This window comes from Festucalex cinctus, chromosome 2, assembly GCF_051991245.1.
Source record: "Festucalex cinctus isolate MCC-2025b chromosome 2, RoL_Fcin_1.0, whole genome shotgun sequence".
NCBI lineage: Eukaryota > Metazoa > Chordata > Actinopteri > Syngnathiformes > Syngnathidae > Festucalex > Festucalex cinctus.
In genome coordinates, this window is record NC_135412.1 from 32,648,562 (window position 1) to 32,667,845 (window position 19,284).

The 19,284-nt window shown below is 39.6% G+C and overlaps 1 protein-coding gene across 10 annotated transcripts in view; it reads right to left on the minus strand.

Annotated features, from left to right (window-relative positions):
* The window catches only part of LOC144014603 (neural cell adhesion molecule L1-like protein), a 53,524-nt gene that overhangs the window by 6,719 nt on the left and 27,521 nt on the right, over positions 1 to 19,284 (minus strand). Inside the window, exons 24-31 of one of the 10 annotated variants that reach the window (XM_077514688.1) lie at positions 15,379 to 15,399; positions 14,830 to 14,895; positions 14,293 to 14,409; positions 10,149 to 10,310; positions 9,473 to 9,649; positions 7,101 to 7,173; positions 4,659 to 4,734; positions 844 to 1,102 (exon numbers count right to left, since the gene is read on the minus strand). In XM_077514688.1, the coding sequence (XP_077370814.1) occupies positions 4,659 to 4,734; positions 7,101 to 7,173; positions 9,473 to 9,649; positions 10,149 to 10,310; positions 14,293 to 14,409; positions 14,830 to 14,895; positions 15,379 to 15,399 (692 nt within the window). In that variant the 3' untranslated portion in view covers positions 844 to 1,102. Of the gene's footprint in view, positions 1 to 843; positions 1,103 to 4,658; positions 4,735 to 7,100; positions 7,174 to 9,472; positions 9,650 to 10,148; positions 10,311 to 14,292; positions 14,410 to 14,829; positions 14,896 to 15,378; positions 15,400 to 19,284 lie in introns of those variants that run through there. The other 9 variants (XM_077514689.1, XM_077514687.1, XM_077514685.1 and 6 more) reach the window with 9 other exon arrangements.

Genomic DNA, 19,284 nt, shown 5'->3' on the forward strand with positions numbered 1-19,284 from the left:
ATCCGGTGTAAACCCGGGGTAATGGCAAATCTACAGTACTCGGCAATGAGTACAGAGGTACAGTGTTGGCCGTGCTTAATTTACAAGTCGTGTTAAATGTGCTAGTTCTTAATTCATAGTTTTTGTAAAGACACTGGTTAACTGCTTTAAACCTTAATGTACAGTGTCATTTGTTGTATATAGCGTGTGTGAGGCAATCAATATTTATAATTATATTATGTGATTTTTTTTAAAATAATTTAAGCCCCAGATAAAGAAAAAAAATGTATATCTGCCCACGCCCTAATAGCAGAAACAAAACAACAACAAAAAATATCCATATTTCATTTTTAAGCAACATCAGCCTCATCATACTTCTTCACTGGGAATGTCTAAAATATAAATACAGTTAACTCTTTGACTGCCAGCCATTTTCGGAAAAGGTAACCCCTATACTGCCAGCTTATTTACAGAATTTTACCGATCTTTCAAGCTCCACAGAAAATGTTGTGTTAGGACTATGGAAACGCGGATACTACCAAATGAAAGATTGAAGTCTCATCTTTCATCTAAAAAAAAAGTTTGTTTCTACCTTATTCGGATCTTCAGTAATCAACAATAGAAAACACCTTCGTTTCACCCAAATCCTCTATTTTCTTCCAAAATACGGAGAAATCAAGCTTTTTGTGAAACGATGTTATTTCATGCACTCTAGTGAATTTGGCAATTTTTTTTTTGCATGAGTGATTCTATAAACACCTAAACTTCTATAAAACACTACCCCAACAATATAAAATGTTTTTTGATTGCAAAATAACTAAGTTTATTTACATGCTACAGTAGCAATCCGAACAAACAATTTGGAAAACTCTTTGCAAACTATTTACACGTGCGCAACAGTTTTTGTCAGTCTGCTTCTGCATGGACTGATTTGCGTAGAGGTTGGTATGATGAACGATGTGCTGGAGAAGTTCATCCGTGATGAAGAGCTCCAGGATGTCAGCTGGCAGGTGGGAATTCAGCTCTGCTGCAGCATCCCTTGGTCCTGGTTTTGCAGCAAAGGGGAAGATGGTTGGCTGCCAGCCGAATTCATCAACTTCAAGCCAGCCAGAATCTTTGGGATCTGCAAATATACATTTCAATATCATATATTATTTTAGAGCACTGTGATGCAATGTGTGTGTGTGTGTGTGTGTGTGTGTGTGTGTGTGTGTGCGCATGTTTACCTTTTTTTCTTCGATGTATTGGTTGATGCACATTCTGTAAATTATAGAAGACGTTTACCATCAAATATTTTATTAGAGCTGTGGAGAATCTTTTTTTTTTTTCTTTTTACCTTTGTTCTGCTCACTGTGAGAAGGTTCACTTTGGGCCCTATGAGGGGGAGCTTGTTGCGGTGTATTGAAAACGTTTTTGTTTTTTTGTTTTTTTTACCTTTCTTTGTCGTAGAACCAGCGGTCGGACGTTGCTGTGAGCACGATCTATAAAACATACATTCACGTTTGTATAGGTAATAGATGTTCTAGTGTATATCAGCACATTTACACTCACTGCTAGCAGATCGCCGAAAAGTTAGTAAAGTAATCTTACTAGCAATCTCTTAGCATGTTAGCGCTTACCTTCACGTACTTTGGAAGACTGTCTTGCATCGGACCCATAGTAGTCGTCATCGTCCGATGAAACGTCATCTGTGCAGACGTGCTCAGTTGTGCACCACTTTTCTCCGGTGTTAGCATCGCTAGCCGGTGCGGCCTTAGGACGTTATTAGCATCGCTAGCCGGTGGGGCCTTAGGACGTGGTCGAAACGGCCGCGTCACCGCTTCAACTATGACTTAACTCCGTCATCACTGTGCTCTTGAGCACTGGTCGATGCTTTTGAGCTTTGAAAATAAGGATCAAGCGTGAGCTGATTGCCATCTGTAGCCTTTTTGACTCCCTTAGCCAAGTTAGCCATTCTCTCCCCCTCAACACTCTAGCTCCGCCTCTCTTCTTCTACTGTTGTCTCCTACCCGATCTTGTCCAAAAGACTCATCACAGCCATCTAGTGGCCAGGAATACTCATTATAGTAACCCGATCGGCTTGATACTTGGAGCACAGCTGCCCAAGGCTTTCCTCCACCCGTTTCCATAAAAAAACATAGTAGACGTCAATTAACGTCTATGGCGGCCAATTCTAGGTTTATACTGAACGTCTTTAAACGTTTATGGCGGTCAAAGAGTTAAAATGGTCATGTGTGTTTGATATGCTGAAATGCAAGTTGTTAGATTAGGCCTCGTACTGTATGTACGTATAATTAGATACAATAGATGACGTGAGCTAGGCCGTTATATTGTTGTAACCTTTCACTTACATTTACTTGGCTTCCTTTTCTATATGACACTTTTGGCACACATATTAGTTAAATTCAGTTAAAAGTCACCCTGTGTGGTGTGGCCAAGAGAGTATAAAACCAGGAATCATTTTCTTCTGCTTTTAGCAGAAAAAAAGGCTTCACAGCTGTGTTATTTGATCTTTCCAGCATAATATACAGTCTAATGGTGATTACTGTTATGATAATATATTTTTTTTTATGCAGCAGAGGTCATTAACAGCGGGCCTGCTTTAAAAATTGCTCACCAGTGATGGGACATTGTGGTTTCTGAGGAATGCTGTACGAGTATATGAAACTTTAAACATCGACAGTTTTATAGAAATAAAGTGTTGCATATTGATATATGTTTTCCGATTATCGTGGGAAATTATGAACATGATCAGTGCTTCACATATTGTTAAGAATAACATTATTAAAGGTGATTTGAACAAATTTGTTATTTCAGAAGTGTATCAAAGTGGTAGCACTTCACACAAATGATTAGCCAACAAGTAGCTCTCAGTTTCAAAAAGGCAGCAACCTTTTTTTTACTCGCTGTTATACAGACATCCAAATATTAGAACAAGTTGAAATTTCAATCTAAAGTGAGTGCCCGTTAAAGAGTGTATTTGTCCATTAGGCGAACTGCTTCCAGCATTTTCTTTCCCAACTGGAATTCAACTTTGCTACCATACAGAGCTAAATACTACCAAATCATCCAATGCATCTGCCATGTTAACCCTCCGCCCACCCATCTCGAGCCCCGTGTGGCAGAGAGAGTGCTGCTGCGGAAGGCTTTTGCACTTGGATATGTGATTTAGGTCTGCGTGACTCATTGATCCCTTTCTGCCTGTGGACTGCACAGGTTAAGATCTCTGACCCCAGCCCATGACTTTGAAAAATAAAGTGGCCTCACTGGGCTGTGTATTGACAAGTAAATGGTGCTGTCTCTGGTGCTGAAAGAGGAGATGCTGAAAGATAGATGCATTTTTCTCATTTTTCCCCCTCTATCAGCCTTGCTCCTTGCACACAGATGACCATGCCACCACACAGAATGGCAAAATTGATGGTGCTGCAGTTATGGAAAATGACCTTCGTACAAAAGAGTGGATATGCACTCACTGCTCAAAATATTAGGTTTACTGAAACAACGCAGTGTCCTGGAAGCCAGTACAAGAGCTCTGGCTTCACACAGATTTGATTGACACAGTCAGTGAAGTATGATTTCACTCTTTATGAGTGTACATTAGTAACTAGGCTTACGCGTGACACAATTTAAGAGTTTTTCCAGATACGTGTCGTCACTCAGCCAATATGTAGTGAACGCCATAACAAGTAGCAGCTGACAAGCAACTCTTCATAAATGAGGACAAAGGCTTGCTTGGCTAGCCTACCGACAGTCAGAAATGAAGAGTGTTTTTTGTTTTGTTTTGTTTTTTCAAAAAATTGCAGCGTTTGCAATTTGAAAATTATATTCTACTACATTGCAACTTAAATTTGAATTTGATTCATTCTTCTGCCCTATTTATAATCCTTTTAAGCAACAACTGTTTGAACACAAACAGTGCAGCAACACATATGGACACTACTAAGGCACATACTGTAGTTTTGAAACTCTTCTTCGATATTATACATGATTATAATGGCCCCAGGAAATCAAGGCACACACTTCAAAAGGAGCACAGCGCCAATGGGCATTGAAGCATGAAATTGTGATACACAAAGACTTCATTACACTTTATTATTGTACGACTTGAACCAGATCAAACATCTCTGGTTGGGCGGTACAACTGAAAATGACAAATGTTATCGACACTCCCCATCCAACCTTATGGAATTGAGAGCTATTGCAAAGAGGAATGAGCGAAAACGCCCAAAGATAGGTGCGAAGCTTGTTAAAGCAAAGGCTGCAAATACTTATGTGATGTCATAGTTTACTATTTTAACTGTGAATAAATACATGAATAAATAAATAAATAACCCAACCCCCCACTGCCCCCAGTTTTCCCATTGTCATTATGGGGTGTTGCATGGGGTGTTAGGTTTAGGTGTTGTGTTTGGAATGAGGCTGTAACATAAAATGTGGAAAAAGTGAAATGTTGTGAGTACTTTCCGAATGCACTGTTTATATTTATTGTGAATGATACAACATGAAGTAAGAGGCACACAAATACATACATGCACATTCTAAAGCACTGCAATAAACTACTGACGCCACAAGCAATACACAAACTACAACCAATTTATAGGGTCTGTATCTGGCTAAAGGGTGCACAACACATCTATGGGGTCCTAGTCCAACTAGTCTGCTCTACACCGTGTGATTACCTAGCCAATTTCATGACGGAAAGTTGAAAAGTGTCTTCTAGGCTTGTCCTCGTAAAGCTCATGAACGGACGGTTTGCTTTTTTGGATAGAGAAGAAAGAAATGACAGTGAAAGAAAATGAAAGCGTGTCCAATGTGTAGCTTTTTCATTACACACAATCAGAGCCGGCCATACCCATTGTGGCTGGCCCAAAAAGGTGAGAAATTCTATGGTGCTCGTCTCCATCAGAGTTCCATTCACATTCATTACTTGCATGACATTACCTCAATCAGTGCCAGCCCTCTCAGTTTTATATTATTAATATAGCTGCCTGTAAATAGCAGCGAATGAGTTAAAAAAAAAAGAGAAGAAAAGAAAAAAAAAGTACTAACCTGCCTATCTCCATTGTTAAAATTGAGTAACAATTAAAGACCATGAACTTAACAGGACACTGTGCTAAATGACTTGGGCAGCACAACTAACGCTTCATTTCATTATGGTATCTTTAATCTTTCTTTCTCCATTTTTTCCTCCTCTGCTATTCTTTTTTTCTTCTCTGTGCCCCAAAAGAGTTTTTGCCGTTTTGACATGTTCACAAAGTTCTTTGGTGCCACGTCAATAAATGAGCCCCTCCCCTTAATGAGGAGATTTGAATTTATGTTAGCATATCAAATTGAAAGGTTAACACAGTCATAACTAGTTTTAATAAAATTATATTGAAATAGGGCTGGGCGATAAATCGAATTAATTCGATTAATTTGTCCATTTAAAGTACCATGATGTGAAAATGAGCTAAATCGTGAAATCGAGGTGCTTATAAATAAATACACATCATCTAACCTTGAGCGGCTCGCTTCTGTTTACGCTCGTTGTTTTGGGGTCCTTCGTTTGGTGGCTGGCGCGCTTGCTGATGACGTCACCATACTATAGCGAAGCTGCGGTATGTGACATCATCGGAAAACGCAAAGGACCCCGCAACAGCCGTACAGGCAGTTCACATCACGCCTGTTTTTTTTTTCCCCTTTTCTTTTCACTCACACAAACACACACACAAATTAATGAACAAATTAATTAATTAATGTGATGTGCATTGTGCACAAGTTTGAAGGCAAACGCAGGAGTGGAGCTCCGCTGTAACGTCTCCGCGTGAGCCTGACGCAGAAGTATACTGAGGCCTTTACACGGTCTCCCAGGCGGGGAAGCCAACCCACGCCAACCGGCAGCGAAGGCAAGTGAGGGTTCCACCCCCCTCACCCGGAGCCCCACATCAGCTACTTTGGCCAAACGGTACGCTGCCTACTCGCACACATTATGTCTGCTCCAGAAGACTAACCAAGAAAAGGGACTCATGTTACGTCGATTGTATGGAATTGGTTCGGCTTTTACAAGAGCGACGTAGAAAAAAACTACAAGCGTGTGCAAGGTTTGCCGAACAGCTATTAAAACGAAGAATAGCAGGCAGCACAACTAACCTCTTCCAGCACTTGCGCCAAATGCATCCGAAAGAATGGGAGGAATGCTCACGTCTTCGAGAGTGCGGCGTGGCTAACGCTAGCAAAGATAAGTACACGTACACTATGAAACAACAAACTTGAGCTGTATTTAGTACCGGAGGAAACATTGTGACATGCACCAGAGCTTGTCTTTTGCCAGAGTCAGTTGGCAGGCTAGTTTTTCTTGCAAGGAATTTGAGTTTAATTGCAATAAAAGGTGGTGTTGATTATTTTTACGCTGTTGATCTTGACTTTCTGTTATATACAAATGCTATTGTGAGTTGAGTTGTATTTTTGCACAAGTGGTAAAATACTGGATCTGTGGTTTACAATAACTGTTTACAATTGTTAGAACTACTTACTTGTGGCATTTAAGTTGAGCAAAAGCTATGAGTAGTTTTTTGCTCAAGCTATGTATGTGGCATTTAAGTTGAACAAAAGGCTATGAGTAGTGTTTTGTTTTTTTTGTTTTTTTTTTGCACAAGGTTTGTGGCAATTAGGTTATGCAAGAACCATAAGTAGTTTTTTTGTATAAGCTATGTGTGGCTTTTAAGTTGAGCAAAAGCTGTGAGTAGCTTTTTTCCACAAACTATGTGGCATTTAAGTTATGCAAAAGATATGAGTAGCTTTTTGCACAAGCTATGTTAAATTTACATTAAAACTGATTCAAAATTAGAGTACGTTATTGTCTGAACATTTTGCACAAGATTAATTTTTGAATAAATCAAACCTTGTTTAAATGTTTTTGTTTTTTTAAAACTTTTGATTAAAATCGATTAAAATTGTAATCGTACAGAATGACAGAAAAAAAATGAGATTTTATTTTTTGGCCATATCACCCAGCCCTATATTGAAATAGATGTTTTTTTCATGATTTTGCGTAGCTTTTGCATTTATTGCCAAATGGGCACTGCCGGCTCACCACACAATAACCAATGGCCATTTCCTTAAAATCAAATGTTGCAGCTCACCTGTATTCACAGAAGGTGTCTTCATTCATTGCTTGCGACTCCTCGTCAGGGTGAAGGTCTTCCTTCGCTTTCACTGTCAAAACAATGAGCAAAGATGGTTTTGTTTTATCTGGACTGGCAGGAGTCACAATCTGCACACCTGCAATATCCAATTTGTATTTCATGCAATCGGGTTCTTATGTGTGCCCACTGTAGGATAGCTCAAAACAGTAATAAATCATTGTGTTAGTTTTCTGCCGGCAATACTTGCAAAAAGAGTAAAGCACCACTTAACATTCAAGCTAAAATAATCCAAAAAACACACAAAAGCGTTTGAGTGCATGCCAGAGTTAGATTTCAAAAGACAGGAGTGAAAAGCTTTTGGGGATAACGACATATGGCGTGTGTAAACATTCTATCAAGTGTTAGCACGGAGAGCTTCTATTCTCCCTTACTTTTTATCTATACTTGCCTTGAAATTGAACTGAACAGAAGAAAGGTTTTTATAGAAAGAATTGGATGGGCAAAGATGGGAGGTCCAAAAGTGCTTGTGAAATTTTTCAATACTTGTCAAAAGCTACCCACGCTGAGGTGGGTTGCAAGGAAGAAGACAGCTTGTGAGGAAATAAAGCACATGTGAGGAGAATGAGTATCGCTCTGCTACAAGGAAGCATTGAGGCCCAGCGGGTGCAGGAGCACAGGTGAGAAGTCGAAACCGCCTCATCCCCCTTGACAAGACTTTTATTCAGAAATAACGCTTGACACGGGCATGCAAAACCATTTCTACATGCAGTAACTAGCTTGTCAAAGCCTGTTCTGCTGAGAATTTAGTAGGAACTAAGCAATGCAATGTACAGTATTTTGTAGAGAAGTAACATATATATAGTATAGGTCGAACGTCCTCATTAATAAAAATCATCCTAACCCCATAATTCAGGTTTTCTGCAGGCTCAGGAAAGACACATTGAACAGCTTGGGTTCTATTTCCGTGTACAACGCACGTGCACTTGTCGTAAAAGCTGGCACGTCTTGATTTTCAGGGTAGTATAAGCCAAGTTCAAATGATCATGATTGGCAATTTGGCAGCCCGAGCCATCCTTTTAGTGCCTGATAGTAGACTAAATTTTAGGCTCCCTCTTAGAGCAGGTCTAAGTTGTGGGGCAGGTGGTGTAATGTGATTTTGGTGAATTTGATCGAGGTGCAAGGACAGGTACTGTGCTCCAGGCACATATATGGCATACGCCATCATACATTCATAGATAGGACAATATCCTGCTTTGAACTTTCTGAATCATTGTAGAAAACAATTTATTGAGCACATTATTATGATTATAATCTTTTTTTCTTTATTGGAGTTTTCCTCCTCAGAGACGGATGATTGAGGTGCAAGGTCTCTAAGTGAAGTTGAGTTCTGCTTGCAGTCCCTTATAAACATAATGTTTGCACGTCGATCTCCATTCCATCCATGAAGATTGTCCGCCTCTTCTGCGCTGATTTCGAAGGGAATGAAAGGAGCTGCCCCCACGGGCTGGGAAGCAAGTCAGCTGTGCTCACGCTAACACTTGCTTCTAATGCCGCAGATCGAAGAAATTACCAAATGGATGAAAACGCCACCCATGCGTACAGTTGGACTGTGTTTCGTGCTAGACTTGCGCTGGGCACAAAAACAGGGTCCTGTACGTTCTTTATTTAAATTCAAGACCTATAGTATATTCATCCACTAAATACAACTAACTGGCGTGGGAACGAACAATATGAACTCAACAGTACAGTAAGACATTTTTGACAACACTACTTTTACATAAGGAGGATGACGTATTTTCAATAGTGATTACAACTTGAAGATTGCATCTTTAACAAACACAACAAACAAAATTTACAAAACAATGAAATATTGACTGAAATGTATAATTTTTCTCGTCACTTAACACAATTGCATTTTGATAGGTGATTTAGGAATACTTCCACATAATTAATCTAATTTATTTTGTTCCTAAGGAATAACATAACACGTCATTAACGTGCAAAAAAAGTAAATGGTTGTTAAATAAAAAAAAAATAATGTAGTGCTGCACGTGCGACTAAATTCTCAGGACAGAGAATTGAGTTCATGCCTGTCGTGATCAGTTTATTCACTGGAGTCAAACTGAATATTGTGCAAGCATGCAACATGCATGCATGATGCAAAGAGTTTGGGGTTTCAGGGTGGAGGCCCACTCTTTCAGGAGGTCAACCAAAACAAAGGTGAAAAGGTAATCAGATACGGTAATTTTCATCCAAACAAAGGTGGCTGGTGATGATGTATGTCAATCAAGGCAGAGCAACATTTTGGTTGACTTCCAAAAAAAGACACAGCAGACCCTAAAGCAAACCCCGGTGAAATACTAACTGACCTTTGTCCATGGCGAGCATGTCTTGTCTCCCAGGCGGCGGCGTACCTGCATACTTGCCACCTTGGTTTCTCCGCATAAAGCACACGGTGATGACAATGAGCGTGAGGAGCACCACAGCACACATGGTCCCAATCAACCAGCCCTTAGTAGATATGTTTCTCTGTTGGCCTGTCACACCTGCGAACAATTACAAAGCTTGTCAAAGTCCAAGTCAATGTCATTTGTTAACATCATCAAACTATATGTTTTTCAAACAAGATAATGAGCTGAAGGTTTTGCAAATTATGTACGTAAATCTTTTGGCAGTTGCATTTTAACATGAACTGAGCTGCAGTGAGAAAGCAGCTCACAATAACGGGATTAAATGCGTTGAGTAAAACGCTTATTATGAACAGCGGAATATCAGAACGTCTTGTACCATGAAAAAAACACATATAAAACTGAACAGAAGTACATGAAACATGGTGACAAAAACATCAAATAGAAAGTGAAACTATTCATCTTTAAACAGTGTAAAAATGTGTTGACGGTAAATTGCTCTTGGGGGGCCAATTGGTCGCTGGTCCCAAAGCAGGTGCTTCATTTGCTTTTGCCTTGGGCTGGCTCGAAATGGCAGACGAACAACATCAGGCACTAACCGCTACTGACGTCACAAAACAAGTTTGTCGCCCCTTACCTGTGACTTGCGTCTGGATAACGTCTTCGAAAATGCTAGCGTTATCGAGCAAAGTCTTGGCCATGAGGCGCACTGTGTACACCGTCCCCGGTTTGAGCCCGTCAATTATGTGGAAGCTTTGAGACGTGTTTACCGCTTCAGATATTCGCCAGTTACCATCCCCTACACACAAGCCAAGCACAAGTGCACAAGCAGTAAGTCAAAGGGGAAGTCAATCATTTTTTTTTTTTGGACAATATATGTTCTATGCAGCCCCACGAGTCTAAATACGGTAATTTGGTTAATATTTTGTAAGTGGAATATGAATTAAGCAGAAAAATCCAGCACCTTTTATCAATATAAAAAGGCAGACATTTTGCCTCTTGTTGTCACGTGAAAATGACATGCTCAGGTAACAACCAATCACAGCTCAGTTTCAACAGGTCAGCTGTGATTGGTCATTGCCTGAGCTCTGAGCAAATGTGATGCCATCTGCAGTCGACAATAAGTGGCAAAATGGCCGACGCCGAGATGGATTAAAAATGTCTGGATTTTGCTGCTTAACTCGTATTCCAGAAATGCAATATGAATCAGAATTTCATGTTTAGACTAGGGAGGATATTATTGTCAAGACATGTTTAAGGTTGACTTCCACCTTAAACAGTCATCCTGGCAAAAAATAAAGGCATGCTGCTAGAGTGGAACCCCGAAAGTTGAACACCGCTGTGATAACTCAGTTCAATCAACTATTGCATGTGTTTGTGATCTCAGCTTGTTGTCATTGTAAACGAGTTTGTTGTGTTTTTTTTCTCATCATCAATTATAATTATCATTTTACACTTGTGTCATTGTTAATGTTCAAAAAGTACTTAAAGTTCTATGATCGTGACAGTTTGACGCTGTAACTGGTCATTTAGATTTCCTTTTGGGATTTTTTTATTTTGAACTGAGAAAAATAAATGAACCTGTGTCAGTGTCAGAGCAGAAGTTCCGTTTATTATACGCTTTATTACACTCAGCATGTAAAGTGCACATGGGTGGACTTCTTTTGGTATTTTGCTTGATGAGCGCAGAGAAAAGAGTACATTTACATCGTTGTGAGATGGAACGCGGCCCACTCCCGGCCAATCGAAGCTGCTGCCCTCATTATGTTTAAAATCAGGACGGTCAACGGTGCGCACACAGTGTTGACATTGTGTCAGCAGAAATTGACATGCTGGGCTCCGAGAGATGAGACTAGCACGCACAAAGTGCGTTTGTACAAGTAAACTGCTCTCTCCTTGCGGATGACTGAGTCATCTGTGCATGTGATGTGGCACACTAGAGACCGCCTTGCATCCATGTGTACACTCGCCTCTTATAGCCATCCCCTATAGTCAGGGGATGATAATGATAATAATTCGTTCAAGGAATTGATTTCTAGAATGATTCTGGTTGATTATACACTTTTGTCATATTTATGAATAAAATACATGGGCCTGTACCACATACATTCGTGGGATGCTGAATCTGTCTTCCTTTGACCCCTTCAAATTCACCAAAATTGAGTAACACCACCTGCGCCAACACAAGTCTACTTTTTGTTACCAAATTAAGTTAACAAATCACTGTATTTGTTGTACTGTAATTTGACCATGTGCATATGTTCAACAATGTTTTTCTTATTTTGTTTTGATTAATCTTTTAGTTTTATGGCACTGTATAGAAGGTTTAATAAATGCATTTACATATTTATTTAGTCATTACTACTTTACCTACGCAACTGTCAATTTGACGGTTGAGTTCATTTCAATGTACATCTTTCACATCGCTGTGAACCGCGGGGTTGCGCCACTCGGTTTCCGGAGTTGGCGCCGCTGGGCTTCTATAACAACAACCAGCATGGAGGCTTTGGCTTTGGATACAAGCTAGAGCACCATGCTGAATAAAAATAAAATAAAAAATACATTACAGAGGAGACTTTACAGCTATTTTCTGAGAAGAAGTTGACAGAGTCTGCCGAATCACGATACGTGGTCGTTGGAACACTCGGGAGTTTCAGACAAGTGTGAACAAGACCAGCCCACCTCCGCTAAAAGGACGTCGCGACACAGTTCAAGGTATAGTAAAAACTTAATAGTATAAAATAGGCTGCTAGATGTGATGGAGTCATGACGTTTTTAGCAGTACAAGCCTGATAATCTAAATCAATAAAGCTCCACCACCCGTCTGCCTCTAAAAAGCAGAGAGGGGCTTTATTAGCTGCTCAAAACGATGAGTAATAACCATATGAGGCTTTGTGTATTTCATAAAGCGGGTTAAGTGAGAAATCTGGGTAAAGAAACCCTGAAAAGTAGGAAATTATGCGTTTTCCCTGCGTAACTGAAACCAGAGGATAAGAGGTAACTATCTAGCCTGTTTCATAAAAAGAGTTCATTTAAGCTCTTGGTCAGTTAACGTAGTAACATGGATCCATGAAACCATAATACATATATATATATATATATATATATATATATATATATATATATATATATATATATATATATATATATATATATATATATTAGGGCTGTCAAAGTTAAAGCGTTAATAGATTAATCGTAGAAAAATGTCGCATTAATCACGTATTAACGTATATTAATCGCACTATTTTTTTTTTTTACCGCACTTGAGCCTTGAACGTAACCACGGATGGTTACATTGGATGTTGCGCAGGTCAGTGATGAGGTCAATGCACGGCATTTCCTACGGCTGTTGTTCTAAAATGAGCGGGTGTGAGCCAGGTGGTGTGCTCGGTGGTAAATTTCGCTCTAAAAAACACCCCGACGGGACATTAGATAAAACGAAAGTAATTTGCGTTTAATTAATTAATAATTGCTGAATTGCACCCAATTGATATGATGCTGTAAGGTTTTGAATACACACATTCATGCAATTGCGTAATTTGCGTATTTAATCAATGTTTGCAAATGACATTCAGATAATAAAATGCGTTGTCAAAATATTACGGTATTTTGTATTTATTTTATATTACGTGAATACGCAAGTAATTTAGCTGATTAATCGTGATTAATAAAAATTAAAAAGTGTGATTAATCAGATTAAAAATTTTAATCGTTTGACAGCACTAATATATAATGTAGCCATCAATGTAACCATCCGTTGTTACGTTCAAGGCTCAAGTGCGGTCAAAAAAAAACAAAAAAAACAGTGCGATTAATCTGCGTTAATACGTGATTAATGTGGCATTTTTCTGGGATTAATTAATCTATTAACGCTTTAACTTTGACAGCCCTAATATATATATATATATATATATATATATATATATATAATATTTCAGATTAAATCAAGTGCGCTTCTCCCTCACAGGATGAAATGAATTAATGAGTTATCATTCAACAGGTTTCCCCTCTAATAGTGTGATAGCAAAGGACTATACATAAAAATTTACGCATTGACCCGGGCAGCTCTCTCCCGCCGCCTTTTTATAAAGACACATTCGACATATGATCACATTAAGATTTTCGATTGAGAGGGGCAAAAAATAAAATAAAAAAGAAAAGCAACGCGGAAGCAGAGGGCGGCGCCGCGCTCGGCTTCCCCGTTGCCATGGTGCCTCAACGAATTGGGGCTCCATTGAGGTGGTCTTTTAACTGTGTAAGTCAGGGTGAGATACGCAGCGTTGATATAACTCACTGGAATTAGCTGGACTGGAACCAAAGACGCAGAGTTCCCTATCGGAGGGTATGTCAACTCGCTGTCGGGTTGCTCTCACAGTTTATTGAACCTCCTTTGTGGAAATACACCCCACGTGACTGCGAGAGCGCAAGACGTCAAAATAATGGCTCTGCGAGATCTAGTTGTTTTAAAATTCTGGTAGTGCTAGTGTTTAAAAAATTGAGATAAAGTTTGGCATGAAAAGGCTACACTGTATGGGGCAGGGGAATGGGGGCACAGTAACTCACTAATTCCCCTCCAACAATGTGATCACTGAAATTAACGAAACAGCATTCTGAAAATGACCGTGTTCAATCTTCAGAGGTTCCACTATATCCCATAATCTAACTTAAAAATGTACCATTTTGAGGCAATGGGGAAAAGTTGAAGTCCTATTTTAGATACATTTGTATCAATGTCACCTAAAACTTCTGTCAGTGTGAAGCTGTCGAAAGAAGCTTACGGTTGTTCATATAAGCCACGTAAAGCTGCGAGTCCTGCTGCTGCTCCTCCCTGGCAGTCCAGCTGATTTTGGCATAGGTGTCACTCACGTAAGAGCTTATGTTCAACAGGCCTGGAACTGATAAAGGAGGAAGAAACGAGGAGGAGAGGAAAATACAGCAGGGAGGGGGAGGAAAACACCACCAGGCACAGAAAAGGGAGAAAGAAGGCAGGAAAAGAGGATTAGCAGAAGCAAATAGGATACCCCTTGCAGTTTGAGAACAGTGCTGCTTGCAGCACAAACCCTTCGAGATGACAGTTAAAAAAGGAAACCACGGTCTCCCAGACTTAATTAAGCAGAGCTGGATTTGGGCTCATGAAGAGTCGATGTAGCGCTGGTGGGCGCGTGTGACATCTACTCCTCTTTTAAGCAGAGCTGGCGCCCGACTCCAACTGAGAAAAGCGACTCGCTGCATGCAATCTCATTGTTCATTGAAAGTTCAGGTACTTGAAGATGGCATCACAAGGGAGCATGAGCTAAAGTACATGTTGTATATACCTAAAGAAGGAGGATGCGTAGCACTGCCTGGCATCAAGCGAGGAAAGGAAAGAGAGCAGTTGTGGTCTGAAATGACAGAACAAGACTCAAATGTGAGAGTCAGCCTTCGGTACAAGTCAGAGAAGAAGCAAACTTAGCGAGCAAGATTTGAAGCAAGAAGGCCTTTTAAAGAAACTACTACAGTAGAACCTCTGAGATGGAAACGTCCCAGAGGCTGAACAACTCTCCAATTTACCACATTTTCAAGGAAAAAAAAAATGCCTCTACAATTGCGTAGACTCTGAGTCCTTGAACTGCCACCATGCATGATTACGCACAAGACCTTCGCCATCTGGGAGCAGATTGTATTTCACCTTAAAGGTTCTACTGTATAATAAACTACTACTATACTGGGAAAACTAATGGAAGAAGTACACTCTTTGAACTTACAAACAAACCTGAATGTCAATTCGAAACAAAAATCTTGAGTCCTACACAAACATTCACATACTCAAGTCTACAATACATCTACACTAGAGATCAGTAGAGGCGACAGGAGGTCATACATACTCTTATCAAAAGAAGCCACAGCTGCAGTCAACAAATACAAGTACAAAAAGATGAATATTACTTATGTTTTCAATAGAAACATAGCTTTAGTGTTTGTGCATGTGAAAAATAAATCTCTCCTTTCGAAAGCATAAATGGGTGATTTAAATTAGCACAATTCTGATGGTAAAGGTGGTAAATTGTAAATGGTATATAGTAAAGGTGGTATGGTAAAGGTATACTTTCTTAATGATGACATTAAAATTAAGTTTTTGTTTTGCTTTTTTGGTCCAGGGTTCGCCATCTTAAGTCATACACAATACTGTATATAATTTATCCTGAAATACACATTTTTATCTAAACTATATTTAGGCAATCCAATGACTTAACTTTGAATTGGTGTTTAAGTAATTATTATTATTATTTTTAATAATACAGAATGTGGAGAGACAAGAATTAAGCTGTGCATGCACGCACACCCCTTCACACATTTGCGCAAACGCACGCGCACACACACACCCACATGCGTTCTTTGAAACTGCAGGGTGAGTACCGTTACCAGGTAGCATTATCGGCTCGATACCGGCCTTTTTTCAAGCTATCAGGTACTCTGACGAAGATTGATACCAGTAGTGTTTTGATAAGTTGGATGCGTACAACCGCATATTTAGATGGGGCCTTTTCTTGGCTATTTGATTATGTGATTCATTTTTATTAATTAATTCATTTTAAATAATAATATTGTGTTTTATACAAAATACAATAAGTATTTTTTGAATAAATGGAAAAAAGAGGGCGGCACGGTAGTCGAGTGGTTAGCACGTCCGCTTCCCAGTTCTGAGGTCTCCGGTTCGAGTCCAGGCTCGGACCTTCCTGGGTGGAGTTTGCATGTTCTCCCCGTGCCCGCGTGGGTCTTCTCCGGGTACTCCGGTCTCCTCCCACATTCCAAAGACATGCATGGCAGGTTAATTGTGCGGTCCGAATTGTCCCTAGGTGTGCGTGTGAGTGTGGATGGTTGTTCGTCTCTGTGTGCCCTGCGATTGGTTGGCAACCAGTCCAGGGTGTCCCCCGCCTACTGCCCAGAGCCAGCTGAGATAGGCGCCAGCAGCCCCCGCGACCCTTGTGAGGAATAAGCGGTCAAGAAAATGGATGGATGGATGGATGGAAAAAAGATAATAGAAAATTACCATTAATTTCATGCAATTTTAATGGGACACGATGCAAGATTCAGAGTTTTTGCACATTTGTGACCCCTCTGGCGAAACGTGGAATGGACCCCAGCGACGTGCACACGGCCAGGAGCGTGCGCGACTTTTCGGGCACGAGCAAACCTCCAAGTTAATTGAACAAACGTAAACACTGAGCACAACGCCTTTTTCATAAGCTTAATAATGTCTACAGAGGTAAGAAATGTATTAATCTTCAAGTTACTTTGTATGTGAAAGTAATTTTGAGTGACAAAAGGTTACGTAATTACAACCTTCCAAACGTAAATAGTGCATTCCCGTGAATCCGATGACATTGAGGATAGCAGTGCGTTGCTAATATCATATATGCCCAAGTGCGGAGACATTAGTAAGCGACCGTGTGGTAGTTTTATTCTGCACTGCTAATCATAAATAGATTCTATCATATTTCCGTTACGAAATCTTACCTTTTTAGCAAAAAGTCAGCAAGCTGTGGGTCCCGTTTCATCCCCAGGATAGCTCTTAGCTCTCTCCACCTGACGAACGCTGCTCCTGTATTTATCCGCGTCCTCCCGTGACGCTGGTCTGAAAGTTTTTTACTTCTCTTTGTCTTCCGTGGAGTCTCCATAAGGGATTGAGACGTATCGGGTGCATGTCTCTTTAAATCCAGTTTGAATTAGCTGTCCTGTCCGTGAAGTTGCGTGAACAATCGCGAGAGCTAACGGGGACAATAGCGTGTACGCGCATGACGTCATGCTCAGAGCCACAGTTAAAGATTCCGGCCCGAACGCTCCAACATTTTTTCCTTTTACAGAAAAATAGGGGCAACAGTCATTGTGCCACAGTCGTGCCTCCTGTCCATTATACAATTCTTAAAATATGTGCAGGTGAAAAATATGGTTATTTTAACACTCAAATTTGAGTCTAATCTTGCATCGTGCACCTTTAAGGAAAAAATGTTACTGTATTTATAAGGTCTTTAAAATCGTGTGTCATTGGCTTAATATAAATGTTATGTAAAGTACTAGTAGTATGGGTACTTAGTATCACTGTTGGTGACAGGCCTGGTATTGATCTGGAAAAAGTTGTATCAAACATCCCCATTTGAAACTATTAGTAGATGAGAGAGGAGTAATATTGGAGTTGCTAACAACTGGTATTCTGTAAGGGTGCCATGATTATACAATAGATGTCACAGCATGTCTGCTACAAACTGAGCTTCAATGTAAACAAACCACTGCAGTTTTCTAATGCATGCTGTTGTCATGTTTGGTAGTTCAATTCCCTTGTCCAATTTAGGCCTCTCTCTTGCTTCAGTTTACTTCATTATAGCGCCAGCTCTCAACCCTCTCCTTATCTCCTGAGGGATGCATTCTTCGCCAAATGGAAGTCGGCCGGCTCCATGCTGGAGTGAAGTTTCTTGCCGTTGTAGCATTGTAAACAAGCAGTGAAAGTACAATAGCGTCAATCTTTTCTATTCAATAAAACACCAAAGTCAAAAGACTGCAAAAGGCCCAGCATGTCGAGGGAGAATGTAACGGAGCTCTTGTAACAGGTTGCGTCGATACTCTCCACCAAAGAATGTAACAGCAAAAAAAATGCTGATAACAGTCCAAAACTGGCTAGCACGATGCACAATTAATATTAAATGACAAAAAAGGATGGAAAAGCACAAATCATAGAAAATTAGCTGAGCGGTTGTAACAGGGTTCCAAGTCCCTCTCTTTCGTCATTCATTTCTTCACTTCATTTATCAATACAATACAGAGAAATATTGCTATGTGTATCAGTGACTGCCTCCTTGTTGTACTAAAATAGATTCTGATTCTGCTGACGGCTTATTTTTGACTGCAGTCAAGCTGAAGAGCTCTTGATTGCTATTTTTCCCAAACAAACCCTTTTTATCAGAATTAGCTACTTTCAGAGCTACCAACCGACAAATTGGCGATAACAAGCCAGGTATTCAAATGTGGTGCGAGAGAGACAAATAGTTGAATCACTGTGGATTACTTGTGGTTATTTTTCCTGCTACTTGAGATTTGAGTTGCAATATGTGCTTGTGATGCTGTTTGTCGAGTTTGAAACCCACGTAATCAAGTTCACACAAATCGAGTTCAAATCAGTTTTCTGATGTTGTTGTTTCAAAACTTGTTTGTTATATGAACTCTGTGGCAGTGGTCTGCATATCTTAATATTAGAGCATTGTTTATACTGGAAATATGTACGTTTTCTTTTTTTGTTACTTTTCTTTTTTTTATCTCACTTTCAGAAACTGTAACTTTAACTCAACGATTCTAACAATCATAGGGCTGCGATTAAGTACTCTCTGGAATCTATTCCATAGAAATTGTGTGAATTAAAAATAAAACAAATATAAATGTATAACACTGATACCAAGTCCAGATACCACTAGTAATTTTGATACATAAAATTTCCCCGGAAACACAGTGATTGATCATTTCAAAGAGAAACCTATACGATACCAATATAGCATTTCCCTTAAAATTGTATGAAGTTAATGGATTAGATTAGATTAGATTAGATAGATAGATAGATAGATAGATAGATAGATAGATAAATCCCATATGATAATAATATTTATCATTATTTATTTATTTATTTATTTATTTATTTTTGGACAATGCTGAATTTGTCTCATTAGCGACCAATTAATAAATTATTTATAATTAATAAAAGCAAGTGTTCAGACATAAGTGATCTGGGGTTGTCATGAATCCAG